Source organism: Anas acuta, chromosome 24 (assembly GCF_963932015.1).
Source record: "Anas acuta chromosome 24, bAnaAcu1.1, whole genome shotgun sequence".
Classification (NCBI taxonomy): Eukaryota; Metazoa; Chordata; class Aves; order Anseriformes; family Anatidae; genus Anas; species Anas acuta.
In genome coordinates, this window is record NC_089002.1 from 5701506 (window position 1) to 5728686 (window position 27181).

At 58.3% G+C, this 27181-nt stretch overlaps 1 protein-coding gene and 1 long non-coding RNA gene across 8 annotated transcripts in view; one reads left to right on the top strand and one right to left on the bottom strand.

The window, feature by feature from the left end:
- Window positions 1–4876, bottom strand: part of WNT2B (Wnt family member 2B) — a 16890-nt gene extending 12014 nt beyond the window's left edge. Inside the window, exon 1 of the mRNA XM_068660050.1 lies at window positions 3651–4876. Within this exon, the coding sequence (XP_068516151.1) occupies window positions 3651–3814 (164 nt within the window). The 5' untranslated portion in view covers window positions 3815–4876. The remainder of the gene's footprint in view (window positions 1–3650) is intronic.
- On the top strand, window positions 2620–27181 carry LOC137844089 (uncharacterized). 7 transcript variants are annotated; one of them, XR_011089804.1, is made up of 9 exons: window positions 2625–3706; window positions 8509–8610; window positions 8930–9108; window positions 14190–14313; window positions 20250–20379; window positions 21720–21824; window positions 22139–22446; window positions 22862–22973; window positions 23444–24114. It is a non-coding gene; the product is annotated as an uncharacterized lncRNA (long non-coding RNA). The 7 variants fall into 7 exon arrangements; XR_011089805.1 differs by having other exon boundaries at window positions 8509–8532; window positions 23444–24113; XR_011089808.1 differs by having other exon boundaries at window positions 2620–3706; window positions 8509–9108; window positions 22865–22973; window positions 23499–27181.

The following is a 27181-nucleotide window of genomic DNA, read 5'->3' on the forward strand; positions in this document are numbered from 1 at the left end:
GCCCTGGAGCTGAGCAGCGACAGAAACCACTGCTGCTGCCTCCCCACTGCGGGGACAGTGTCCCTGTCCCCACGTACTGTGCCTGTGGCTTCATCAGGCACCGGGCAAGGGCTTGGCACCCTCTCCTGGGGCTACTCCAGCAGGGAGAGCGTAACGCATGCTTTCTCCACGTGTTTTTTTCTGCCCTCGGCACGTTTTTCCCTGCCTGTGAGCCCCGGGCCCCTTGGCAGGCCAAGGCAGGGAGCTGACGCGTGGCGCTGGCTGCCTGATGGGACCGAGCATCCCCCACGCTGCCTGCCTGGGTCCCGTGCCCAAACACCGTGCTCCAGGCCCCGACCTGCCCCGCTCGTGGCCAGATCCCGTGCGCTGCTCGGCCCCAGCGCAAACTCGCGCCGCTCTTCCTTCCCCAGATTTGTTTTATCTCTTTGGGAGCCTGATGCCTCCCATCTGTTCCGATGCCAGATGAAATTAAATATTTGTAGTTTCCAAGGGCTGTGGTTAGCAATAAACAAGTTAGCTAACGAGGATTTGGTGCGTCTGGGAGGTGGGGGGGATTCATGTGGGTTTGCAGGCAAGCGGGTACGTGTGAGGGTGGGGTGCGCGGGGTGTGTGTGCGTGCAGCTTTGTGTACATTCCTCCTTAACCAAACCTTCGGTCCGAAATGGCTTTCCACACTAGAGCGACCAGCGGGGCTCTCAACGGCGAGTAAACTCTACTTAGTTATTTACACCGAGTTTGTTTATTGCACAGTTTGTGTTTATAAGCAACGTTCGTCTAATCTTCCAAATCTTTCGGAAGGAATTTTGGAGGCCGCTTTTGGGGCCTGACGCTGCCTCGCGGCGCGGCCGGGCCTGCGCTGGGCACGGCTCCCTGCTGCCCGGCCCCACACCGCGGGTGATGCTGCGCTCCCTACCCTTGGACGCACTCGAGTGTAAACGGGATTTAGGGATTTTCCCGTTGCATTCCTTTTTAATTTCTCTCTGTGTTTCAGCTGGTATTTGGTTGCTTAGGAACGTTTTATAGTTTGGGAGCTTTCTGCATGGATGCTGCTCCCCCAGCCACGTCCGTCCCGCGGCCGCTGGTGGTCCTGGCAGCGCCGCCCCAGCCCTCGCCCCCGCTGCTCTCTCCCGCTACGCGCCCGAGCACACGCACGTCCACGAACACTTTTTCTAGCGCCAAAGTTCACCAATTCCTGAAGTTTTTGTGAGGTGGCGGGGCCGTGCCTGACGTCACCAAAAATTAATAATTTGCAGTTGTTTAGAAGAAACATTTGGTTGATATTTCCTTTCCATGTACTCTGATCAGAAGCGACCCAGTTTTTTCTACTAATCTACTTTAAAACTTGACTCTGAAAATGAGAAGCATTTCCTCTATTTCCACAAGTTTATTGTGTGTGAATCCCTAGAAGAATTTGGCAATAATAATAAAAATAAGGAACGATGATGCACCACCAAATGTATTTACTGTAATATCAGTAGTGCTAAAGATGTGCTTGGAAACCTATGCAAATCACTGAACAACTTTTTCCCAAACCACAGCTGGCTGAAACCATTTTCAGTAAAACACAATTTCATCTAAACACGCTGTTTGATCAGAACTGACATGTACTGCAGACAAGCATTTGTTTCGATGAAGGTCTTCTGAGGAATGCGCTGGTCTTAAACAAAAAGAGAAAGTACGACCAAAAACGTGAACTTCTGAGTTTAATTAATTTGGTTTAAATTAAAAAAAAAAAAAAAAAAAAAGTCATATCTAAAGGACGCTGGGACCGATTCTTTCTGTCAGAAGAAGCGTGCTGGGCTCTGCTGTGGCTTAAGGAGGGTGCTGGGCTGGGTGGGGGCTCTGCTCCGTGCCCCTGCTGAGCCCCTGCCCCCATCACCAGGTTGCCCCCAGCTCCTCTTTCTGCTTCAAATGAGAGGCTGCCAGCCGGGGAGTCAGCCTGCAAGCTGAGAACACAAACTGCTGTGCGAGCTAAATGTAGCTTCCTACAAATAAGCCACAGCTACCGAGGCTTAAACGTGGCTGGTTTTGCTCCCGCTTGCTGGGAAGAGACGCGCATTTGGAACTGGGGCCGACACCGTGGTCATTGTGGGGAGAAGCGGGGTTCAAAAGCAAGGAAAATGTTTTTCGTGCTGTCCCTAAAGAAAGACTTCACTGGTGAGCTGGTACCGGGGTGCCTTAGCAGAACAGTTCAGCTCTGGGCAGAGACTTTGTGACCGTGCCATTGCCTGGGCTTTTTCCAGTTGCTTTACCCCTTGTGCCCACTCCAGCAGCTTCCCTCTCCTTCTCCTGCCTCCTTGGTACTGATGAGCAATATTCCAACCTCCCCGCTGCCCCGAGCCTCTTCCTCCCTCAGCTTTTAGCGTATCAGCAACATCACCTTCCGCGCAGATGTTGTCCTGTCTTCGCCAGCCCTGATGGGTGGGGGCAGATAGCGGCTGGAAGCCAGGCCAGCCCTGTATCAACCTGATCCCCGTGGCCGGTGACTCATTCTCCCAGCCGCTGATTTCGGTTCCACATTTCGGGGGCCGATCGGGCTGCAGGAGCTCTCCCGGGGCAGTGCCGGGAATGGCACCGCCGCCGCCGGCTGGGCTCCGGGCTGCCCCTGCAGCACCGCTCCCTTCCCCTTCCCCTTCTCCTTCTCCCCTCCTTCCCTTCTTCTTTTCCCCTCTCCCCGTCCCGGGAAGCTCTCGCCGAGAGCCTCGGAGCGCTCCCAGCCCCGGGCCGTGCTCAGCGGCACTTAACGAGCTCCAGAGCCCCCGGTCCCCCCTCGGTGTCAGATGGATTGAATTTGATTAAATTCGGCTTCACCCACCGCGATGTGCTAATGATGATGGGATTGGCGTGTTAATTGGTGTTTTCCACGAAATTAGAGAGGGCTGTTACAGGATGGGAGGATACCGAGAACTTTTCGGCAGCAAAAGTGTTTTTTTTTTTTTTTTTTTTCTCCCCCCTTTAGCGTTACTGAACTGTCGAAGCGGCACAGGCTCACTTGAAAAAATTCCCATTCCCACTTTTCCTAATTACCCTCACTCTGCAGACACGAATTTTCATTGTGACAGGAATTAGGACAGGAGGAGATTAATTTCCAGGAGGCTGCGTGGCTCCTCTCGCCGCAGCTCCGCTGGCATTTTCTATGGCATCACTTCCAGCTGTCACGGAGCCTTATCGCGTTCCGGGCAGGGAGAGCAGAGCCCCGGGAGCCCACGAGCAGCCGCCGTGCGAGCGCCGGGGCCGCAGCGCAGCCGGGAGAGGCTCGGGACAACCACGCTGCCCTCCGCGGGTTATCGGGGGCAGCCCCATTTCCCCCTGCCCGTGCCGAGGGCACTGATCCTGCTCTGCTTTTTAAAGGACCGGGCGGCGGAGCGGGCTCCCGGGGCAGCCCCCGCGGGCTTCTCCCCGAGGGCCGCGCAGGTGGCGGCGCGGAGCCCGGCGGGACCGGGACCGGACCCGTCCTGCGTGGGACCCCCGGAGAAGCCGGGGCCGGGGGGAGCCGAGGCTGCCCTGCACGGCCCGGCTCTGCCCGGTCCCGCAGCGCTGCCCGGGGCCCCGTGGTCGCTTCCCGGCTCCCCCCCGGAGCGCCGCGGCTCAGCTCCTGCCCGTCGGGGCGGCCGGGGCCGGGCTCTCCCCCCCCTCGGTTGGACACTCACCACCACGAGGAGTCGGCGCGGGGCGGCAGGGCGAGCAGGATGAGGACGAAGGGCAGGTAAATCCGCGGGGCCGCGCCCGCCGTCCGAGGGAAGGCTCCGCACTCCGCACGCCCGGGGGCCACGGCAATCCCAGGAGGCGCTTCCAGGCGGTTTGTGCTCAGCATATCTCTGCGAGGCGCGCTCCGGCCGGAGGAACGAGCGGGGCCGGGGGCCCGCCCGTGCTCCCCTCGGGCGACGGCGGTGCGGGCGCCGAGCCGTGCCCGTCACTGCCCCGGTGCGCGGCTCCCGGCTCCGCGAGGCTGAGCGAGCCCCGGCTGCGCCCCCGCGCCCGGGAGCATGCTGCTGCTGCTGCTGCGAGAAAGGGGGGGGGCGGCGGCAGGGCTCCGGAGAGGGGAAGGGAGGGGGGTTCCGGGGCTCAGCGCCCCCCGAGCGGAGCGGGGCGGGCTGCGGGGCCGGGCCGGGCCATGGAGGGCTGCGCACGGAGGGCGAGGACGCACTGGGGATGGGAGCGCGGGGGCCGCGGCCAAATATTGACAGCTCGCGGCGGGCTGCGGGCTCTCATTGGGCAGAGTCAGAAGCGCGGAGCCGAGGCTCCGGCCGGACCGACCCCCGCCTCCCCGAGGGCACGGCGGACAGCCCCCTGCGGGCCCCTGCCCACCGCGGGGCAGCCCCGGGCCGCCGCGCCCCCGCCCGCGCTCCCGCGGCCGCCCCGTCGGGGTCCGCCCGGGGCAGGGGCGCAGCGGCCGGGCGGGATGCTCGGGGCCGCCGCCGGCTCCTGCCGCGCTCGCCCCCGCCAGGTGTCACTGCAGGGTGGGAAACGGCCGCCCGGACCCCGCTCCGCGCCTCTCCGCGCCCGCGGGGCGGGCCCGGGGCAGCGCCGTGCCCGAGGCTTCCCCGGGCCCCCGCGCTCTGGGTCCGGGCAGGGGGCCGGGGTAGGGCGCAGCCCCCTCGGGGACGCGGGGCCCCGGGGCAGCGCCGCTCCCCGACCCCGTGCGAGGGCACCCCCGGCTGCAGCCCGCCCCGTCGGGTCGCGTTTGGAGGCTGCGTGCCCCCTGGGGACGGTTGGGGGTCTCCCATCTCTGTTGGCTCCCTGGGACTGCGGGGACAGGGGAGGGCTGGCGGGGGAGCTGCCCTTGACTCTGAGCTCCCTGCTGGTGGCTTGTGAGGGCCGGGGCTGGGAGCCCCCCTTTCCCTTGTGGCCCCTGGCAGCCCGGCCCTTCCCCACCCTGGTGGTGAAGGCGTGAGTCTTACATGGGTAACCTCTCTCTCGTTGATAGCACTTCCCTAGATGCCTCATTTTTTACTGGGACCACAGCCCCAATATCTGCTGAAGTCCTTTCAGCGTTGCCGGAGCCCTCAGCCTTCCCCTCCCCTCTGCCCCGCGAGCTTTCTGCTCCTTCCTTCCGACTCCTGTTGTTACAGATCAGAGCGGCTTTGCTGGCCTGGGAGAAATGGGGATAGAAACTCGCGCTTGGTTATAATCCAATTATACTTCTGAGAACCGCAGCAGCAGAAAGCGAGCGCTGGTAGGGTGCCGTCCTTTTGTCTGAGAGCCTGAATGAAATATCGCCTTACAGCTTGTTCGCGAAGCCGTTGCACTGAAAAGGCCGATATTTATAGAGTATTGTGGAAGGCCGTGCGTTTGTTTAGAAGACCCGTCAGAGCAGATAGCGTGCTGGGGGCTCTGGTGCTTCCAGTGAGGATTGTGGCTGCTGCGGGACAGCACGGGTGTCTGCTGATGGGCAGAGCCAGGCCCCCGGTGCCGGGGCACTTCGCAGCGAGGCGGTGCAGGGCTGGTGCTCGCTGTTGGCATCCCGTGGGCTGTTCTCTGTTAACTCGGTTGGATTTCATTCAAAGAGAAGAGACCGAGTTCTCTGCACCCCTCTGTTGTGGGGAAGAGGAGAGCAGGTTTGGCAGGCGGCACGTTCCCAGGTGCTCATTTGGCTGCGTCGTGGCACTGGGTAGGATTTGGGCCCAGGCTGCAGCAGCTCCAGCTGAGGGTGGGGGCTTGGGAGGGGAGGGTGCTTGCAGCTGAACCTGGGTGCCCGAATTCACGGAGCTTTACATCCAATGGGTGGCATTGCTGTCAGCCTGGCTCCTGACTGTACTCAGCAGGGGCTGGCTGACAGCCCAGGCTGTTGCCCTGGCTCCCCGGGCTGTATGGGGCTCTCCCTTCCCCATCTGCATCCCGGGGATGCTCGGTGCAGCGGGGCAGCCCTCGCTCTTCCACCGGCTGCGGCTCGGCCGGGCAGGAGGCTCGCATTTGATCTTTCACTCAAATTAGCAGTGCGCTGGGGATGTGTGCGTGCTTCAGCCACATGAGCTGCCGGGAGTAAATAAACAAGGCTCTGCTTTCAAAGGCTTTCACGATTCATTAACTTCAAAGGACCGAGCTCTCTGTTTTCCTAGCAGGTCGGTTGCTCTGGGGCTCGCTCCCGGGCGCTGGAGGTGTCGTGCTGCAGGGTCTGGTGCTGGTTTGTGCCTTGCATTGGCCACCACCGAGCACCTGCTGCACGTGGTGCTGTGGCTAGGGACAGAGGGACTTGCTCATGCTGTCCCTGGGAAAGAAAGCAGCGTGTGGGAATGTGCAGGCAGGGACAGCCTCAGGCATTCACACCCCATGAACTGTCCTGTAGTTGGTGTCCAGCCTGCACAGTGCTTGGGCACTGGCTGGGGCAAAGTTTGTGAGCTGGGGACACGAACCTGACCCTGCTCTGCAGCAGTCTCCCCGTCCCCTTCCAGAGGTGGAGGCGTTGTGCTCTTGTGCCCTTCCTGCAGTGGCAGTGGCTGCGCTCTGGCCCATGAGCAGAGCTCGCTCTGCTGCGTGAGCGGAGAGGTCGCCCTCGCGCCCCAGCTGTCCCCTGGCAGCCCTGGATTCCTGCTTTGATTGTGCAGGCACAGGTGCTGGTGCTGTGCCCGGGGCGCACAGAGCTAGCGGGGATTGCAGAGGGATTGCTGCACCTCCGCAATGCCCGCGCTGGGCACAGCAGGGAGCTCGCCTTACATGCGGCAGCCCCAGGAATAACTCGGAGCCTTGCATAATTGCACCGCCTGGAACCCCAATGGGGAAAAAATCGCTGCCCTGGGATAACCCGCACTGCCAGGCCCGCTGACCTCACGTGAAACCCATTTTCTGAGGCCACAAAGCCCTGTTATGAGCATGTTTATTGGGAACTTATTTGGAGATGGACTCTGTGTTGGGGACCAGAGGGTGGGGACTGTTTGCTCCTGTGCCGGTCGGTGCCCAGCCCCTGCCTGCCACCTGGGGCAGCTCCCTGTGCTTGTGGTGCTGCAGCTGCACCCAGAGCTCCTCTGCTCACCCTGTGTTAGGCAGCAAGGGGATGGGAACGGGGGGGCTTCGGGCATTGGTGTGCCCTGGGATGGGTCACGGTGCTGTCCTTGCAGTGTCCTGAGCATGTGGCATGAGACGCGTGGTGCTGCCTGCCCAGAGCAGCTCGTGCTGCAGTGCCCGTTGGCTTCCCCTCCACCCTGTGGCTCCATGGCCATCGTTGTCCTCCTCCAGCCCTGGTGGCTGGGGTGTTTTGGGCAGCAAGCTGAACTGCAAGCAGCCATAAAGCTTGGCTAGTGGCATTAAAACCATGAATGGTCTCAGGTGTGGCTTTCCACCCAGGAGACTTTTTCTCCCTCCTGGAGGTGAACAGATCTATCTGGTTGCCAGATCTGGTGCCCTGGGAAGAGCCGAGCTCACCCACAGGAGCGGTCCCAGCGCAGCTCTGTCCGTGCTCTCCCCACCTGCTCCTCGCCCTACTGAGCAGCGGCTCCGTGCGCGCCAGCAGCCAGGTTCGGGCGGATCATGGAAGTCACCAACAGCCAGAAATGGCGCAATGTGCCTAAAAATACCCCGACTGGCCAAGCAGCCCTGATTTTCCGTTGTCTTGCGGAGGCATCTGTGTATTGTGTGTGCGGCGGGGAGCGAAGGCGAGCACGCCGAGGAGAAAAGGGGCCATAAATCCTGCCGGCCGCCGCGCTCGGCTGCTCCCCTCCCACAGCCCGCAGCGTCCCGGTGCTGTCTGGCAGGCGCGAGCCCCGTCTGTCATCGGCAGATCAGACGGGGCTGAAATTTGACAGGCCTGTGGAAAAACATGGGGTGACATCACGCAGAGACACCAGCCCCCTGATTAATCTCCAGGGTCACTGGCTGCTTTATTTATAACCAGGCCAGTGTTTGAGCTGTTTTTTTTGCAGCGAGGAGCCCTCGTGGCGAGCGGTGCGTGAGCACATCCTGAGGGTGTCCCCGGAGCTGGGGCAGCCCTGGCAGGGACACCCCCACCCCGGCCACTGCTGGAGAGGCCGAAATGGGGTGCGGGAGCCCTCAGCAGAGCCTGGGGCAGTGCAGGAGACCAGGGCCTGGCTGCAGGGGCTGGCACCACTGCAGCACCATGCACTTTGCCTTTCCATCCAGCCACTGTTTCTGCTCCTGCAGCTGTTCCTCGCCCTGCTCCGGGCTCTGTGGGGGGTTCCTGTTCACCCCAGTGCCCTATCCTGGCACGGTGCTGCTCTCCAGGCAGCCACTCAGCTCCGTGGCCCCATCGTGCTGCAGGCAGCCTCCCCAGGAAGGACGGTTTGATCCCCTGAAACGCAGCACATCCAGCTTGAAATGTTCTGTGAAACTCTGTCAGGCTTTAGGGGGAACGGAGCTCGGTCCTAAGGACACAAAAGTTCCATTTCTTTGCTTCCAGAACAATCCTCTCCATTTCCAAAGCCTGTTGGTTCTGTGGTTGTTAAGATCTTTGTTCTGCTTTATAAAGCAAAACAAAATCGTAGTTAAAATAATATATTTTGAGTTTATCAGCTGAAGCACTTCAAGCCATCCATTTCTCTGGGTTTTCTTTCACAGATAACCTGGAAAGCTTCTGGGAAGGTGGGTGACTCTGAATTGGAACAGAAACAGGTTTTGAAATGTTTTGCAAAGCCAAAACTTCATCTCTGCTGCCAAGTGGTAAGTGGCCAAGGGAAAAAAAAAAAACAACACCTATCAGGTATGTCTCTAACATTGTTTCTAAACGGAGAATTTTTCGTGTGATTAATAAAAAAGGGAAGTAGGGCCAAATCCTGCACATACTTTGTAGTGCTTGCACAAACACGCTGCTCAGGTCTTGGCTGGTAGGATCAGATGTAATTAGCTGCCTTGTACCTGGGGATGCAGGCTGCTGCTGTCAGTGCAAGCGAGGATTTGTGCTTCCTTTTCCTCAGGAATATGAGCGGCGCCCAAGTATTAAGAACAATCATTAATGTAATGAATTTCTTTCCCTGTGCAGCTGATAGCAGCGGTGGATGTGGCAGAGCCGTGGGTGGTTTGGTACACGCCAGTGAGGCAATTCCCTGCTTTTGTCATCAGCCTGGATTCGGTGCTCACCCCTTCTGGGGCTCTGAAACCCAGACTTCAAGTTATCCCTGGTGCCCGTGAGGAACCCGACGAGTTTCACCTTGCCCAAAGGTATGCAGCGCTCACAGCCTTGTTTCACACAAGGGACGTGACACAGCACGGCCTCCTTGGCACGATGTCGGATGCGCGGCTTGGCCAGCGCAGACTCGGCAGCGGGTGCAGGCTGTCACCTCCTCTGTGACTTCATCACCTTGTTCTGCTGCCAGCGTGGCGCAGAGGTCGGTGAGCTCAGTCCACCCGAGCTCACCCGGGCTGGCTCTGTTCCAGAGGCATCTCCGAGCATCCCCAAGCTCTTGTGGAGATGTGCCATGGGCTGGTGGCAGCACCAGGGCTGGCTTTGTGGTCCCAGTCTTTGCTCTGTCCTTGCACACGAGCGCTTTCCTTACCCCAGGGCCAGCACAGGGCACGGCGGAGCCGGCTGTGCCCTGGGTGTCCTCGGCAGCTGGTGGCTTCCACGGCCCCGCTCACGGATGTGTGGCTCAGCGTGGTGGGGAACGGGGGTGGAAGGGGAAGGTGGAATAGGCAAGGAAGCGGGGACAGCCCGAGCGTAACTCCAAACTAGGGAAGGAAACGTCCAGCGCATAGTTCTAACCTTATCGTCAAGGATGGGCTTGAAGTGCTTCTTCAGTGACTCATAGTCCCCAAATGGGCTCCAAGGACTGTCCGCTGGAGTGAGAGGCCAGAGAAACCCAGATCGGATGGCAGATTATCACAAAGCCCGCGTGCCTGCCTGGCTCGCTGCATCTGCCAAGTCGGCCCTGGCGTGGAGGCAAGGCAAGAAATCAGCTCGTGCAGCATCACCGGGGGTGAGCAGGGGTGCCAGAGGCTGGGTGGCAGCACGGGCAGCACCTCCAGCTGCTGGGGGCTTAGCGGGGGCCAGACTGCTGCTGGGGGGTCTCCTGCCTGAGCCCCGTCTGATGTGGACCCGACCTACCCAGAGCTGCTCCCCGAGGGCAGGTGGTGAGCAGGAGAGCAGCCGGCGTCGGGGCTGCTCTGGCTGCAAACCCAGCGCGCTCTGCAGGTGGGACCATCACAGTCCCTGCTGCTCTTCAGCCTGGGGCTGTGCCTTCTGCCCCAAAATCTCTGCAGGAACAGCATTGCCCTTTATTTCTCTTCTGAGTTGTTAAAGTTGGTAAAGAGTGTGCGTATGTGTGCGTACACACATGTACATTCTAAATAATTGTCTGTGCTGGAACCTCTGTCGCATGAGAGCTGTGAGCCTTAATGAATGAATGTTTGCTGCTGCAAGGGCGACGTTCTTGGGCCTGGGGGAGCAGGGACCTCTTCTCCTGTTTATCCACAGTCCTGGCGAATCTCCTACAGGTCTCACTAGGACCACCCTCTGCCAGCGTGGGTGCAAACGCGTTTCCCCCCAGGGAATGTGGGTTGGCCCCGAGCTCAAAGGCTCAAAGCTGGCATCTCTGGTTCTCGCCTCGGTCTGCTGTGCGTGGGGAAGGCTGGTGGCCCTTGTGCCCTGGCTCCAGGAGGTGAGGATGAGGGCAAGCAGAATATGTGTTACCAAGCTAGACTCGCTTTAAGAAGCCCTCTCTATATGGTGCCTTATATGAAAGATGCTGTACGGTTCAGAGGTTAACTTTTATCTCAAGCTCAGCTAGAAGCTGAAGAGTTTTAGCATTTTTTTAAAGTACCAGGAGAAAATAATATATATATATATCTAAAAGAGAGGATAAATTCCCATCTCTGTTACGGTGGTGTTAATGGAGAGAAATTTAATGGAAGTCTGCAGAAGCTTCTGATTTACTCTCATGTAGGATTGGACAGAAATAGCCCAAAGAACCTCATTGCTGCTGCCCAGATCCGTCTGCACAGCAGTGAGCTATTAATGCTGTTTCCTCGCCTTTGGTCAATACATCTTGCAAGGCAGGAGGAAGCTGGATTATGTCTGCAAGTGGCCCAATGTCACGCTATGTCGGATAATGAACTGTGGCTAAATTGGATGTGCTTTCAGTTGCCAGCCCCTGTGAAGTCTGACAAGGAGTCAGGGCAGCAAGCTGTGCTTTCAGCCCCGGTGTGCCAGGAACAGAGGCGTTTGCTCTGATAGCCTGCGTGCTGATGTGTCAAGAGCCAGTGCCAGGTAACGTTAGCTACTGTGGAGATCGGAGGCTGGAGCAGGTGAAATCCATTGTTATCCTAAAAATTGTACAGTGCTATTTTGCTTGGTGCTTCCCCGTGCCTTAAAAATGTCTGGTCTGGTGCAAATCTGCTGCTCGAGGAAATGAAGGTGTCACGGAAAGCAGCACCTCACTGAGCTGTATTGATGATTCGCATTTGACCTGATTATTCAGTTAATCCTCGCGTGTGAGGAGTGTGTTTGGGAAGCGTCCAGGCCGTCTGGAGGAACGCAGTGGAGACCCTTATGTTGGACACCTGAAGGTTTGTGCTTCCCTGGAAACTGAGGGTTTGAGCCAGAGTTCCCAAAGAACATGGGAAGACCCCCTTGGTACTGGGGGTATCATGTCAAACCTTGAAGTGGAGAGGGCTTGGTGCTGCCCGGTTGTGTGGGATGCCCCTGGCACCAGCATTTTGCGGTGGGTGCGCTGCCAGGAGCGCTGCCTGGCTGCTGCTGCTCACCCTGGCCCTGCAGGGGTGTCCCAACACAGGGGGGATCCCAGCCCTGCAGTCCTGCCCTGTGGGACCACGTCCATGGTGTGCAGGCTGGGGCTCACGAGGGTTTTGGCAAGGTCTCGGTGTTGTGGTGCAGGAGGCTGGAGCAGCGGCTCAGCCCCGGTGCTGCCCGGTGGGATGCTGAAGGAAAAAGCCCCTCTGGGTGGTGGAAGTGGAGCCTGGTCCCTGGGCTCACCCAGTGCCAAGGGTTCAGCCCAATGTTGTGAAGTCTCAAACAAAAGGCGAGCACCTCACAGGGGGGGCTCTGCAAGCAGGGCTGCGGCAGCGCCGGTGGCTGCGCTTCACTGGCGGTCCCCAGGGCGTAATCCTATTAGTGGCTGAGCTCTGCTTCAGCTGCCCCGCTGTACGGCCAACCCTGCCAGCAGGAGCGAGCATTATCCCCTTCCCGAGGGAGGTGTCTCCAGCCCCTGCAGGCATGGACGGTGTCCGGAACACTGCGCGACCTCCCCGTGCTGCTGCAGAGGAGGTGAGGGGATGGGGGAAGCCCACGGCTCCATGCGCAGAAGCCCTGGTTTTGCCCAGGCTGTCTGCTCCGGGAACTTTTGCTCTTCAGTGTGGCCAGGGCATCGTGAGAGCTGCTGAGCTGCTCCCCCTCAGTGCTGCACTAAAATCCTGGTGTGCTGTAAGGGGCTGCTGCTCGCTCCCCGTCTGCAGGCTGGAGGTGCTCCGTCCTCGTGGCTCTCCTCCTTCCTTCTGGGGGTCTTCCCAAGGGAGTTTTTTCTCTACCGTCACCTTTATCTCCCCGCAGGTTCCCTGCAGCCCCCAGCTCCTCTCGCTCCATCCTCATCCCCCTGCTCCTTCTGCCGGGCAGATGAAGCTCTGCAGGGAGATGCTAATCAGTGCCATCGGCCGCTGCTTTGATCTGGGGGCAGAGCAGGGTAAGCGGGGCCGTGGCTGTGCTAACCAGATGGAAGGGGCTCTCTGTGTTCCTGTCTGCCTGCTTTTTGATGTCTAATCCCCCCTCGAGTGCCGGAATCCTGCCTGCTGGTGCCGGGCTGTGCTGCGGCAGGCGATGCTCTTGGGGCTGGGTGCGGAGCCCTCTGACGGTGAGGTCGGCTGTGGAGCACCAGAGGGGCTGCAAGGACAGAGAGATGCTGGAACGGCCTCTGCCGAGCAGTGCACATTCAGCAGGGTCATCCCACGGCCCCGGGTACCCGTGTCCATCACAAGGCCGAGGCCGTGCCACGTTTGCTGGTGCCGGGTGACATCCAAGTGACCCGAGGGAGCGCGCCCTTGGCTCCCCACCAGCACACCTCCTCGTAACGTTGCCTAAATGCGCTGCAAATCAGCCAGCAAACGATTTATCCCCGAAGTATTTCGGAGATGTCACTCCAAGAATGTTAATGGTGCGTGATTCACGGGGTCCTGCGTGCTGAGAAGTGTGTGGCCCTGCGGCGGGCTCCCACGGGAGGGCGGCTGGGACAGCGTGCGGGGGGCTGGTGATTTATGAGCAATGGGGTCGCCTCGGCTCCTGCACCCTGCTTCCCTCTAGTGCAGCACAGCAAGCTGGGGGAGAGACCGAGGCATTAAGCTGGCAAGGACATTGTGCTTGAAACTTGTTAGTTTTGGATAGAGTTTCCGAGCCCCCTCTCCCCCCACGGCATTAAGCACGGTTGTTTATTGGAGCTGACAGCAGAAACACAAGCAGTTGTCGGTCGCTTCTGCAAAAGCAGCATCTACCGGTGGTGGGGTGAGCGTAACGGAGCCGATGAGTAATGCAGCTTTGGATTTTATATGCATCCAGCTAACGGGTCCCATATGTTGCCCCTCTGCAGCCTGGGGGGGGGCAGTTTGCTGGGTGCAGGATGGCCCCGGGGTGGGCGCGCTGCTGGCGCTGGGACCTGCAGCACCCTGGGGGTGTGTGCCCGTGGGCAGCACTGCACCGTGTCTGGTGGGTTTACAGAGATCCCAGTCACTGGGAAGTGCGCTGTGGTCATGCTGGGAGCTGGTCCCAATGACTGAGACGCCAGCTCCACACCGTGCCCTGGTCCCTGCTGGATCCATCCCTGTTTAAAGCTGCTGCCTGCAGGCAGAGGCAGCGGCGTGCCCGGCGGGTGAAGGGGCAGTGGGGCTGTGTGGGGTGAGCCCCCCTGCAGTGTCTCCGGCTAGTTCCCATCTGTTATTTTCCTCGCTTGATTTATCTGCTGAAGAAATTCCTGGTATAAACACAGCATTATCAGAATTTTACTCCAGACTTGCCCTCTGGATTCCCTGCCAGCTTTTGCTGGTATTGCATTTCTGCTACAGCAACTGCTTGGTGAAAAAAGGCCCCTGCGGAAAGTCACCGGGGCCATGGACGGGGCCGGGGAGGCAGGGGTGCTCTGAGTCAGCGCACAGGAAAGGCTGCTGGTGTGATCCTACAGGGATCAGCTGTTTGCATCTCAGCTGGGAGGCAGCGTGGAGGGCCGGGGGGACAGCTTGGCGTTCTGCAGCACGCCTGGAGGAGAATCTCTTGCAAAATGTGACCGCGTGTCCTTTTCCTGTAGGTACAGATCAACTCGTGCTTCAAGCTGCCATCGCCGTCACGGACACGAGGGCTGATCCAGCAGAGGGCAAAGGGCCCAGCGCTGTGCTGCGGGGCGGGAGCCGCTCGGGAGGTCCTGCAGGAGGGTGAGTCCGCAGCCCTGCGTGCGCAGGGGCATCCCGTGTCTTCCTGCCCACACCATCACTTACATGCCTGCATCTCACTGCCCTGGCCAGCGATGTTGGAGTGTCCAGAGAGGACTCTGCATGTGTTTTTGGGCAAACCTGCAGCTGCCCGTGGGTCCTGATCACGTTCCCATTAGCAGCTGGTCCAGGGGACGCAGCAGCAAGGAGCTGCATTCAATCACGCTCCCCGTTAGCACGAGGGCAGGGGCTCAGCCTGCCAAGGCCATCCTGTGAAGGTCACGGATTGCTCTCGGTTTTGGTGGCTGTGGGACAGCCCCGGCCAGCAGCACAGGAATCACAAACGCCCCACTCCTGGTTCAGGTTTAGGAAGCAATGGCACACGGCAGGGGCTGCAGGGAGCTCGTGGCGCCCCGGAATCGTTCTCCTTATCAGAGGGGGGGGAGCTCGGGAGGAAGGGCCGGGTTTGCTTTGTGCCGCTGCGGAGTCACCGAGTGCTGCGGGGCACCGGGACGGTGCGGGGCAGGGATGCGGGGGGGGGGCTCGGGGCCGCGGCCGGGCGCGGAGCCGCAGCGCTACCTGCCGGCGGGCACGGCTCGGTACGGACCAGCACGGCTCGGTACAGCCCGGTACGGCTCGGTATGGACCGGCCCGGCTCGGTACAGCCCGGCCCGGTCCCCCCCTGGGTCCCGCAGCCCCGCGCTGCCGGCGCGGACCCGGCGCAGGATGCGCCCCGCGGGGCTTTGGGGGTGCGCAGGAATAAATGCTCCCATCGCAGCATTTAGATGAATTTATTACACAGAATTTATTGCGAGCTGTGCCCGCAGTTAGCGAGGCTGCGGTGTGTGCTCGGTGCTGTCTGTGCCTACCCACAGGGTTGTGAATGCCCGTAACAAACCGGCCCCGGTGCTTCATTTCTGGCTGCATCTCCCGGCCCCGTCCCTGGTGGGGACAAAGCTGCAGCTTGTCCCATCGCAGGCTCTGTGCTGAGTGTGTTGGCTTTGTTCCCCACGGGGATGAGTATGCTCAAGGGGTGGCTCAGCTCTCCCGTGCAAGGTATTTTTCAAAAACAATTTTTATTTTTTTATTTTTTTTCTTGCTAGAGCAGCTGTGGGACATTTTAATGTATAGATTTTTTTTAAATTATTTTTTCCTGGGTATTCTGGCAAAGAAGGAGAGGTTTTGAAATAGATTCCCTTCAAAACTTTCAAGAGCTTTTCTCTCTCCTTTTTCCCCCCTCCTTTCTGTGGAAGCAAGAGTCGCTCCGCACTCTCGTGCTGGGTCCTCCGAGCAGCCTTCCAGCTGGGATGGCTCTCCCACACCCAGCTTCATCCCGCTGTCAGTGCACTGTCCTCTGCTTGATCTTCTTGGAGCCTTTCAGAGCCATAATCTGTGTTTATTCAGAGGTGCACCGTTAGCCGTTCCTTTCTGGTAGTCTAATGTCTGCAGGAGATAAAAGCGTGCCCGTGCCCCGCCATGGCACACGTGGGCGCACCCAGTGGGGCACCTTCCCCGTGGCAGGGCCGGCCCCAGGAGCATCCCCATGGGACAGGATTTGCTATGGGTCGAGTGGGGGCTTCCCCTCCTGCCCCTGGGGCGGCAGGGACGGGTTCGTGGCCTGGGCACTGTGGCAAGGACGCACACCCAGCTCGCCCCCCCTGGGCACGGGGGGCACCAGGGCAGGGGTGGCCCCAGGGTCTGGTGTGGGGCAGGATCCCACCGCCCGCCGGGGCGGCACGACAGTCCACAGCCATCACTCGCGAGCGCGAGTTCTGTGTTTGTTTTTGTAATCCCCCTTTTTTTTAATTGTGATTTTAGCGGTGGTGAAAGGTGCTGGATTGACAAGTCATGGAGACGGAAAGGCCTCTGGACTCCACTGAAGTTTACATTTACAAAGGACACAGAGAATAAATAGAAGACAGTGTTTAGAGTCCTCTGTAGACACTTCAGACTTGCTTATAATTCTGCAGCAATTCCATCACCTCTGAAGTGATTGATGCTCTCTATAAAGTCTTGCCTTAAAACATTTTCCTACGTGTCAGGGGAAGAAGTTTATTACACTTTACCGAAAGGGCAGGATTTGTATTGTGTTGAAGGCTGAGTTCTTCCCAGCCCCATCCTCAGGAGAAAAAAAATAACAGGAGTGCTGAAAAGAGCGAGACCGACCCAAACTACGTAGCTGGGTGTTGAGCGTTAGAGCTGGCTGAGATAGTTTTCCGTGGGAGCTACAAACAGGGCTGGTTTAACAGTTTTTCATCAAACTGTTTTTTTTTTTTTTTCCCAAAAGTTTACATTTTCTTTCGGTGGAACCATGGCACGCATCTGCTTTCAGCACAAAGGAAATCCTCTTTTTCATTAAATCACCGAATATATTGAAAAGAGGCTGCTTGTGTGCTGATCAAAATAGAACAGATCGCAGGCTTTAAGGCTGAATTTCTACAAAAAAAGTTAGTTAATTTTTTTTTCCTCTAATATGGGAAGTTCAGGGCAAGGTTATCCTTCCCCTCCCAGTGGAAGGGTGTCTGCGGGGCGCTTGCTGCCCCCAGTTCCTCACCGTGAGTGGTGTCGGGGCGGCTCTGCGGGAGCTGCGGCGTGCCCAGAGCTTTTGGCTGGGGAAAGCTCTCGCTCCTGGCCCTGTCTGTGGGGTGCTCACCCCCACCCAGCTCCGTGGGAGAGGAAGGCAGGCTCAGGACGAGGTCACTCGGTGGTGAATAATCCCAGGTGGACGCGGCGTAGTCGCCGATTTCCCCTCTCCAAACGCTGGGATTCCCTGGGGACGCTAATTTCATGAAAGCAGCTCGCATCTCCCCCTGACACCGGCTCTCAGCCGACCCAGGAGTTTGCCCGGTGTGACAGGAGACGTGTCAAGAGCAATGAAGAAAAATAGCGCGGCGTGCAGAGCCTGTCAGAGGACATAAATCTTCCCGCTGTGTCCCTGCCCGGTGCTGCCCGCGGGAGGTGTGGGGCTGACAGGGGCAGGGCCGGCACCCGTGGGCACCCTGCAGCCCCCTCGGGGTGTCCCCTGGGCAGGATGGGGCACCCTTCTTGGTGCCGTGATGGTGTGAAGCTGGCTCTGGTGTGGGGAATTATTTTTGTTGGTTTACGTGAATTTTGTGGAAATTTGGTGAAGGTGATGAGCGCGTTTTAATGATAACGGGGTGGTTAGGCAGGGCGAGCAGGCACAGGGCTCCCAGCCTCTTGCTGCCTTCATAAGGGGAACTTGGGACCAGCCCAAGGTTGCTGATTTCTGCAGCCTCATAAAACCCTTAGGAAGGGCACAAAAATCTGCTTTTGGGGCAGATCAGATTGCTGTAAGCACTGGATACCCTTTCCTTTCTTCTCCGCCCAGCGGTTTCTCAGTAAAGGACGTGCCCTCCTCCGAAGCCAGAACCTAAATATACACTGCCTTGCCCTATCAGTGCACTCTCTGTGTATCTTAGCAGTAAACATTTCCAGTCAAGCATGCTCCTCGTGCTCGTCCGCCAAGTGGTGTCGCCTATTTGTTGGCTTTGCGGGGCTGTGAGAAGTGGGCTCTTTGTTAAAAGCGGGGAGGAGCAGTGGGGAGGCTTCCTGGGCTCCAGGAGGGCTGAGACCTCGGTGCCTCGAAGGGCTGAGGTGCAGAGGCTGAGCTGCCTTCTCCCTGCCTTGTGCCCTTGCTGCTGCTCTGTGATGCAAGGGCTCACCCCGCCAGGTTGGGACCCTGCATTTGGGACCGGAGCCAAGCCTGGCTGTGGTCCACCGGGGTCTGTCGTGGGCTCCAGGCTCCTGTCTGTGGCTGCCCCTGGGTGTTTTGTGGGGCCGATGGGTGCAGGGGTGCCCAGAGGCTGCGGTGATGGCCAGCGGGACGCGCTCTTGGGTTTGTGCATCTTATTGCTGTATGGGGTCTGAAGTGTCATAATGTGTGCTGGGATGTCCACCTGCTGTTGTGCTCTGTCCCTGGGGATCCGAGCAGCCTGCTCATCCCTCCCGTGGGTCAGAGCAACGCTCCTGGCCCCCAGGAGCTGGTGTGTTAAAGCAAAGCCCCGGAGCACGAGACCTGGCGGGTTCCCGTTGGTGCTGTCTCCCGGACTGGGAAACCATCCCCAGACTGCATTGTTACAGCTGAGGGCTGCTTCCTCTTTGTGTGTGGGCTTTTCTCTTTGTTTTTGGTTTGCTGCTTTGGGTTGTTTGTTTGGAAGCCTCTGCAAATCCCCGAGCCTGGATGCCCGCGGGCTGCCCGGCCGGCTGGCACTGCCAGGGGGCTGCCCGGTGGCACGAGCGGGGAAAGGGGAGCCCGGGGAGGAAGGGGGGAGCCCTGCGGGTCTGAGCAGGCTGGCAGTGGCTCTGGAAGGGGCTGTGGGGATGTGGGTGAGTCCTAGGGTCACTTCGCTGCTTTGCCAGGCACTGGTGCTGCCGTGAGCACCGGCCCCTCCTTGGCACCTTGGATGCTCAGCGGGCACACGGTGCGAGCGGCAGTGATGCTCACTGACCTGGGCTCTCCAGCAGCTCGTTTGCTGCTGGAGAGTTGATAAAATAATATTTTTCTTTAAGTATTTGTACAACAAAGCCAACCCAAAACACAAAGCCCGCTGTCGCTGGAAACGAGGAGCAGATGCCTCCAGGACTTGTTTTTCAGTTGAGTTGCAGGAAGCAACAAACGCCCCGTGACTCGTGGCGGTGGCACTGGCACGCTGCTGCTGGCCTCGGCGTTGACTTCGCTCCTTGGCCTCGGTGAGCACAGGAGGGGTGTGCAGAGCCGCTGCCTGCCCCGATGCCGTGCTGGTGATGCCGGTGGAAGCTGGGTCTCTCCTGCCCCGCTCCCATCCCAAAATGTCCCACGGGGCTTGCATGCGCCTCTCGGCATCTTTCTGCCAGGCAGCCGCAGGCACCAGCAATGATTTATTGCTGGACCCACTGGCGAGGAGTTAGCTGTGTCTGCCTACATTTAATCTCCGTGATGTTTTAGGGAGGACCTGATGTTGGTTCAGCTAATTGTCTGCTAAAGACTCTGTTCATTCCCTGCTTTCGTGCTAGATTCACCTTTTTTTCTTTCCTTTCCACAATGCCCTCAGGTAAAAGACAAATTGCAACGTATAAAAAATGACCCCAGTCACTTAATTTGAACCAGAGAAGATAATAACGGGCTGAAGGGAGGGCTGGATTTATGCTTTTCTCTCCGAAGGAGCCCCCTCCTCCAGCGATGGCTTTTGAATGGCGAGAGTAGCATCTGAAGCAAATCGAGGGTAACCTTTTGTACCGCACAGATCTTCCAGCAGGGCTTGCCGTTCCCAGGGACATCTGCAAGCCGCATGTTGGATTTTGGCAGCCGCTTCGCCCATTGTCAGCCAGTTCCATTGCATTAGCTGGTAATGGATATAAATAAGGCTGCCAAGCCAGCCCGTGCACGTGGAGCCGCGTGCGGACGGGAGCATCCCCGCCCCGCTCTGCCCAGGCCCTCGGAGCGGGGATGGCGCTCGGGGGAGTCCGGGGAAAGGTGGGAACGGAGCTGGAGGGGGGCTTGATAGAGGTATAGAAGTGGGAGGGGGGTGGAGATGTGAATGGGTGAGCAGCTCGGGATGCTGTAACTGCTTTGGTTCAAGGGGCTGGGAGCGCTGGTTCCCCTTCAAGAGCCCTTCGGCCGCAGCTCGCCGCGAGCTTCCTCGGGGTGAGCGCAGCTTTGCTCTGGTGGGCTGGATGTGGTTCAGTGCGAATTGCGCTCTGGTGAGGGCACTTGCAGATGTGTTTTGCTCTCTGTTCGCCCGCCCCAAGGTGCGGCTCCTCTTCTCGTCTCGCCTGTTGAACTCCTGGGCTGGCTGCGTGCGCGCGTCCCTGGGCAGCGAGCTGGACCTGGCCTGGGGAGGAGCTGGGAACGCAATTAGAGTCTCTCCCTGCCTGATAATTCAAAGGGATTTTTTCTTCTTTTTTTTTTTTCTTTCTGATTGTGTCCAACAACACGGAAGAATGTGAATGATGCAGATCAAAAAGAGGAACCAGGAAGCTTAACCTCTGGCTTGTGAGCTGTTGGACCAGTGGCTCAGGAGGGAGAAGCCAAATGTCAGACACATGATGCCTGCACTGCTGCATGGAGGGGTTTGTTGCTGTTACTTTTTTTTTTTCTTTTAATGGACAGGAAATAATAATAGCACTTAAATCACAAGATCCTTTATGCTTTCTCCGTGATCCTTTCCCTGTGCCCTGTGTCACTGGTAGGGGCACAAGTGCCAACTGGGATAGAGAGGGGGGCTCCTCCCGCGTGGCAGCCCCTCATTGCGCTGTGGCTCTCTCCTGGGGAGGGGAAGGTGCCTGGGGATGGTGCTGGGACCATGTAGCAGTCACCCCCAGTCCCTGCATCACCCCTCACAGCCTCTGCCCTGGCGCTGCAGCCCCTTGCCGGCAGAGCAGGGAGCGTTTCACTTGCAGGGGAATGGGAGAGGCGGCGTTCCCATGCTGGCTGTGCCTCTGCCTGTTAGCACGCAGCCCTGCATCTCTATTTCTGACCAGCCCTTCGCAGTTGGGAGGATGCAGTTCAGACTTTTGCAATTAGCTCTTGGCCAGCTCCGCGGGCTGCTGTGCCGGCCCTGGTAAACACCGGCCGTCTGCTGCTCCTTCCAGGGAGCTCTTGCGAGGAAGCCTTCTGCAGCCTTAACTCAACCCATAAATCACGCACTGCACCGTGGCTTCCTTCCTACCCCTTGATGTTCACCTCTCTTTGGCCAACATTTCCCCCTCTGCCCTGCTCAGCCGGGTGCCCGTGGTGGGGTTGGTCCCTCCGTCCACCCACATCAGCGCCGTGCCGCGGGGCGTCCTGCAGTGCCATGGCACAGGGGGGGCCGTGCTGTTGGGAGATGTGCTGGGGGTGCCCAGCCTGCACCAGACACATGTCCCCAGCACGGGCAGCACCCGGCTGGCACCGTTCTCAAAGTGGAAGCGCCGAGGCTGCATTTAGGGCCACGACTGCAGAATAGATGCAAGTGAGTACCACGGGAGGATGGAGGTACCCACATCTCTGCTCTTCCTTTTGTTGCCCTCCTGGCCTTCCCCATTTCCTTTCAGTTCTCCAACTCCAGCTCATTTTCTGATTTATGATCAAAATTATACAGTGACCGAGGAGTGAAATCAGGACACTTTATAAAACATTTAATTGCATTTCATAACCTCTTTCCATAAACCATCCACGGCATGTTTATAAACTTCCCATATCTTGTTTCCTGACTCTCACAGCAAACGTCCTGGCAGCGCCGCGTGCTGCGGAGCAGCGGCTGCAGTACCTGGGGCAGCACAACACGGAGCCGCAGCGATGAGGGAGCTCGGGCGGCTGCACTGAGCTCGGAGCAGAGCAGGGCTTTCCTGGGGATGGGAGGGGATTGGAATTTGGGAACTTGGATGAAAAGTAACAGCATTTTCTCAGGCTAAATTCCTGTTTTCCAAAGATCTAGATCAAGATGAAATAACCCTCTGTGAACTGCGGAGGCACCGACACCGCTGCAGCCAAATGGTGCTCCTGGGAGGATCTGGGGAGAGCTGCTCTGGGCAAGGTCAGTGCACACAACCTGACGGCTTCTGCGTGTGCCTGGGCTCTGCTCAGGCCCACGGCTGTCGTCCTCGTGCCTTGGCTGGTGGCGAGGGCAGGGCCGTGGGGAGCCAGCCCCAACCCCAACCACGGGGCCGCAGCCTCAGTGGCTGAAGCACGAGGGCACGGGCGCACCAGAGGAGTGCCATCAGTCAGCTCAGCGGCCTCGCCGGAGTCGTGCCGTGTCCCACGTGAGGCCTTGATAAATCCCTACTGTTTGTCGCTGTTTAGAGGATTGCTGCAGCTTTCCAATTTCACTGCTTGTTTGTTTGTTTTCAGCTCAATATAAGCAAACTAGAGATTGCAACGTCCTCAGCGAAGCGCCTGACTCACACGGAGGAGTTTTTCCACACACAAAAAGTAATGGTTTCATGCCCCAGGATGTGAAATGCGGACAGAAAAATTTTATCCAGAAGGTCAACAACTTTTAACTTTCAGCAGTTCACATTCAAGCCGCTTTCCCAGGAAGTTCAGCTCCTGCCGCGCCGGGGCGGCTGCAGCCTTCGCAGCGCCAGGGTTCGGCTCTGCGCAACGGGAGCCCATGGCCAGGAGGCTGCCAGGGCTGCCTGGAGCCCGGCCTCGACCCCGTGAGTGGTGCTGGTGCTGGTGCTGGGTTGGGTGGGCGGCTGCAGGGGGGCAGCCTTGGGTCTGGGTCCTGGCTGCCCATGGTGCCAGGCACGGTTTGGCCGGGGCAGCTCGAGCACCGCGCTGCGCCGACAGCGCTGCGGTAAGGCTGTAACATTATCACCAGCAAATGGCCCTCAGTGTGTTACTTATAGGAAACAGAAAAAACAAACAAACCCTGAATAATAGCCCAAACATCTTTTGTGGGACTTACGGCTTTCTAACTTTATTTAAAAAAAGAAGGAAAAAAGTAAATTTTCCCTGTCGGAGAATTGCTATCATCACGCAATGGCACTTAGGAATATTATAAACAACTGTGTCAGTTTATAAGGCTAAAGACATTTTTTCTGGGGCTCACACAAGCTTTCCTTTCCACAGCAGACCGTCCTCGCCGGGGGTTGCGGAGCCTGGTGGATGGCACGTCCGCGGGCCCTGCTGGGTGCAGGGTCACCTTCCATCCGCTGACCGCCCTCTGCACCGTGACCTGCAAGTAAGGGGTTGCTAAAGGATTTTATTCTGGCACCAGTGCTTCCCGTTGGTGCCCCAGTTCCTCCCAAAGCTCCTTGTGCAGTCCCCAGATGGGGCACGTTGATTTGTGTCCCTTCCTCATGGCACCCATGGGTGCGGGTGGCTGCGGTGGAGCTGGTTCCTCACCAGGACCCCAGCGCTGCGGCTCTGCCCTCGGGACACCGCAGCAAACCCCATGTTCTCTCCCCAGTCTGGTCCCCAATTTCTCCCAGTTCAGCACTTTCCCTGCTGTAGCCCCGTCACTGGGCAGCTGTAAATCAAAGCCCAGGCCCACACGGCCGGGCTTCGCGCAGCCGGAGGGGCAGAGCTCTCGGCACCTCTCGGCACGGGGTGTCCTCCCGGCTCCGTGTGTGCTGCGCTCAGGGGGAACCCGCCTGCTCCAGGGCTGTGGGAGGACCCCCCAGTTTTATCCATCTTGTTTTGTGTGTCCAGGGCTGCGAAACACGTGCTGTAGCTGGATCACTGGCGCTTGCTTTCACCTCTGCAGCCCCTCACCTGGCAGCCGGAGCGTGTAAGGCGCACCCTGCACCCGCGCTGTAGCTGCGGAAGATTTATAAGAGCGGTACGTGACTGACAGATAAGGGACTCCCACAGAGCGAAGACGAGAGCGAGGGAACCGGAGAGCTGGATGTTTGGACCTGATTCAAGGAATTCGGAGCCCCTCTTGTTCAGGCAGGTTCGAATAGAAAATTTGCCAAATCAACCTAACACCATAAAAACGTTCCTTGAGAAAGGGCTGGGGCAGAGCTGGGTTTTAAAAAACCCCACTACCCAAAGCGCCGTGTCCCACCCTGGTATTTATGACATGCACATGGATGCTGTTGATAGCAGAGATGTTTTTGTAAGTCAATAAAACGGAAAAAGAGATTCCACTTTGTTAAGAGGAGTGGTTACTTTGAACAAATTGAGAGCAATGAAGGAGATCATTCCATTGTTTTAAGATTTCCATAACTCACTGTGCTTAAGCGCATAAAAATGTAGACATTTTGGCAATAAAGTTTGGGTAATTTTTGACAATGAATCAAAAATCTCTCCCTCTTGCTGCCCTCCCCCTTTTCCCTTTTGTTGTTCCTGAAGGCAGCTGCCCCCCTCCCACCCCCCCTATGTTCCACCCTCTCCACCCCATGTCCTCATGGACGGAAAAATGTCTTCAGCAGAAACCTCCCAGCTTTTAATTTTCTAATCTGCAGCATCTGTGCCCAGCCCCTTGGCTCCCGCGGGCTGTGGGGTTGTGATTGCCGGGAGGTCACGCACAAGGCTAGGGGCAGGTTGTGCGCTGCTCCGGGGGCACCAAGCTGTGGGGTGGGACCGTGAGCGTGGGACCCCCACTGCTGCTGGGGGCTGGGGGCTCAGGACACCGGGAGCTGGAGGAGAATCGATGCTGCTGCAGCTGGCAGGGGGCACAGCTCCCGGTGCCGGCACCGCTGTGGCCCCCTTGACTCCCTTGGTGTCCTCAAACCATGCACGGAGCTGGCGGGGGGGGCTCAGGCGGTGTTTTTGCCTTGGAGAGATCAGGTTTTGGCGGTGGTGGTCTTTGTTATTGTTTTTCTTTTTTCTTGTGTGTTTGTTTTGTCACTTTGTTGTGGTTTGTGGGTGTGTTTGGTTTGGGTTCGTTGGCTTGTTTTTTGTTTTAAAGGTGGAGGTGCCGGCCCCACATCAAGGATGAATTCCCTAAGCCCTGTGCTCTGTGTATTCACAGGGGGTCTCCCTAAGACCCGTACCCACACAGGACCCCCTGGCCTCATCCCGGGCAGCCTGGGGGCAGCAGCAGGAGGCGCCCAGCAGCTCACGGGTCCTGCAGCTGCCCCAGTCCCCACGCTGCAGTTGGTGTGGGCAGCCCTGTCCCTGTGTCACCTCTGCCCAGGGGAGCTCCTACAGGTGCTGGGGGTGTCTCGTGTCTGTCCTGTGTCCATCCTGGTCCAAGGTTGGACCCTGCAGTGCCAGCACCGCAGCTCTGCTGCCTGTCTGCGCCTCTACCCGCACTCCTGAGCCAGCTCCTCCCCGCTGTTTGTGTGAGGGGCCACGCTCTGAGTACAAATATTTTCCACGAAGAGCAGAACTGTTTGGGTGAATAAAAGATTGTTTTGTCAACATCTGATTTTCACTGGGAAACCACTTTCCTGGATGGGTGGGGGGTGGCACTGGGTGTCCTGGGAGCCACCCGCAGTCCCAGCCATGGGCTGGTGACCCTGCTTGGGTCCGTGGCAGAACACAGCACTCCAGGCTGCCCCACATCAGGCCGTACTGCTCTGCTCCTCACCAAACTGCCCCGCAGTGAAACAGGGCCCCGAGCTGCACTGCACCAAACTGCTCCCTGTCACCACAGCCTGCTCCAAGCTGCACCGCCTCTCACCACACGGCGCTGTGCCACGCTGCGTCAGCCTGCAGCCCTCCAGCCAGCACCACAGCACAGCAACCAGCACCACCTCCCACCAACCAGCACTGTTCTGCACCTCAATCTCACCAAACTGCACCGCATGGCACCGTGTGCCACCGCCCTGCCCCAGCGCGCAGCAAATTGCACTGCAGGGTGGCAGCTCACACCACGCTTCACCAGATTGCACCAAACCTCACCGCATTGCACTGCAGCTCACCAAACTTTGCCGCATTGCACTGTGTCTCACCAAACTGCACCGCACTTCACCAGATCTCACCGAACTGCACCACACAGCACCGGAGCTCACCAAACTTCATCAACCTGCACCCCATTGCACCAGAGCTCACCAAACTGCACCTCACTTCACTGGATCTCTCCAAACTTTGCCGGATCTCACCAAATGTTACCGCACTGCACCGGATTGCACCAAACTTTGCCGGATCGCACCAAACTTTGCCGCGTTGCACCGGATCTTGCCAAACTGCACCACATCCACCACATCGCACCAAAGTGCACTGCTATTGATCAGCGCACACAAAAGTTAAATGCATCTCACCAAAGTGCAACACACTTCACCAGCTCTCACCAAACTTCACCGCATTGCACCGGATCTCACCAAACTTTGCCGGATCTCACCAAACTTTGCCGGATTGCACCAAACTTTGCCGGATCTCACCAAACTTTGCCGGATCTCACCAAACTTTGCCGGATCGCACCAAACTTTGCCGCGTTGCACCGGATCTTGCCAAACTGCACCACTTCTCACCAAAGTGCACTGCTATTGATCAGCGCACACAAAAGTTAAATGCATCTCACCAAAGTGTAACGCACTTCACCAGATCTCACCAAACTTCACCGCATTGCACCGGATCTCACCAAACTTCACCGGATCGCACCAAACTTTGCCGGATTGCACCAAACTTTGCCGGATTGCACCAAACTTTGCCAGATCTCACCAAATGTTACAGCACATTACCAAACTGTACCACACTTCACCAAAGTGCATCACATGTCACCAAAGTGCACCGCACCTCACTGAACTGCACTGCACTTCACCGGATCTCACCAAACTTTGCCGGATCTCACCAAACTTCACCGGATTGCACCAAACTTCACCGGATCTCACCAAACTCTGCCGGATTGTGCCGCACTTCACCGGATCACACCAAACTTTACCGGATCTCACCAAACTTTGCTGGATCGCACCAAATTTCACCCAAGTGCACTGAAGCAGCCTGCACTGCACCAACTCTCCCCACACAGCTCCCTGTGTGAGTGCACTGGTGCCAGTGTTTGTACGCAAAGCAGCGCGGTCGCCAAAAGCCACCTGGCTGTGACCAAGTGCCACCGCCACAGGGCTGACGTGCAACGCAGCCGAAAAGGCTGGAGTGTGTTTGTTAGTGTTAATCATGACTGACATTACGAGAACCAGATGATGGTGGAGCCAGGAATGCACTCGCCCATTAGTCACTTCAGATAAATACAGTCATCTGTTTTAGCAATATGAGGGCTTCAGAGATTAGCCAAGAGGCGCAGGCACACACGCTCGCACTCGTCAGGAAAATTGCAGTAACCTGGGCTGGACACAGGGCAGGCGATACAAGGCCAAGGGTGACGTGCACGTGTTGGGCCGTGGTTACAGCTTGTGTTGTGCTTTTACTTGGTGCTCAGGCTGTCCCGGTGGGACGGTGGCTGCAGCGCTGCTCCCACAGCACCCAGCCTGGCCCCGGAGCAGGGACCGGCCGGGCTGCGGCACGCTCAGTGACCGTGACGGTGCTAGCAGCGAGCCAGGG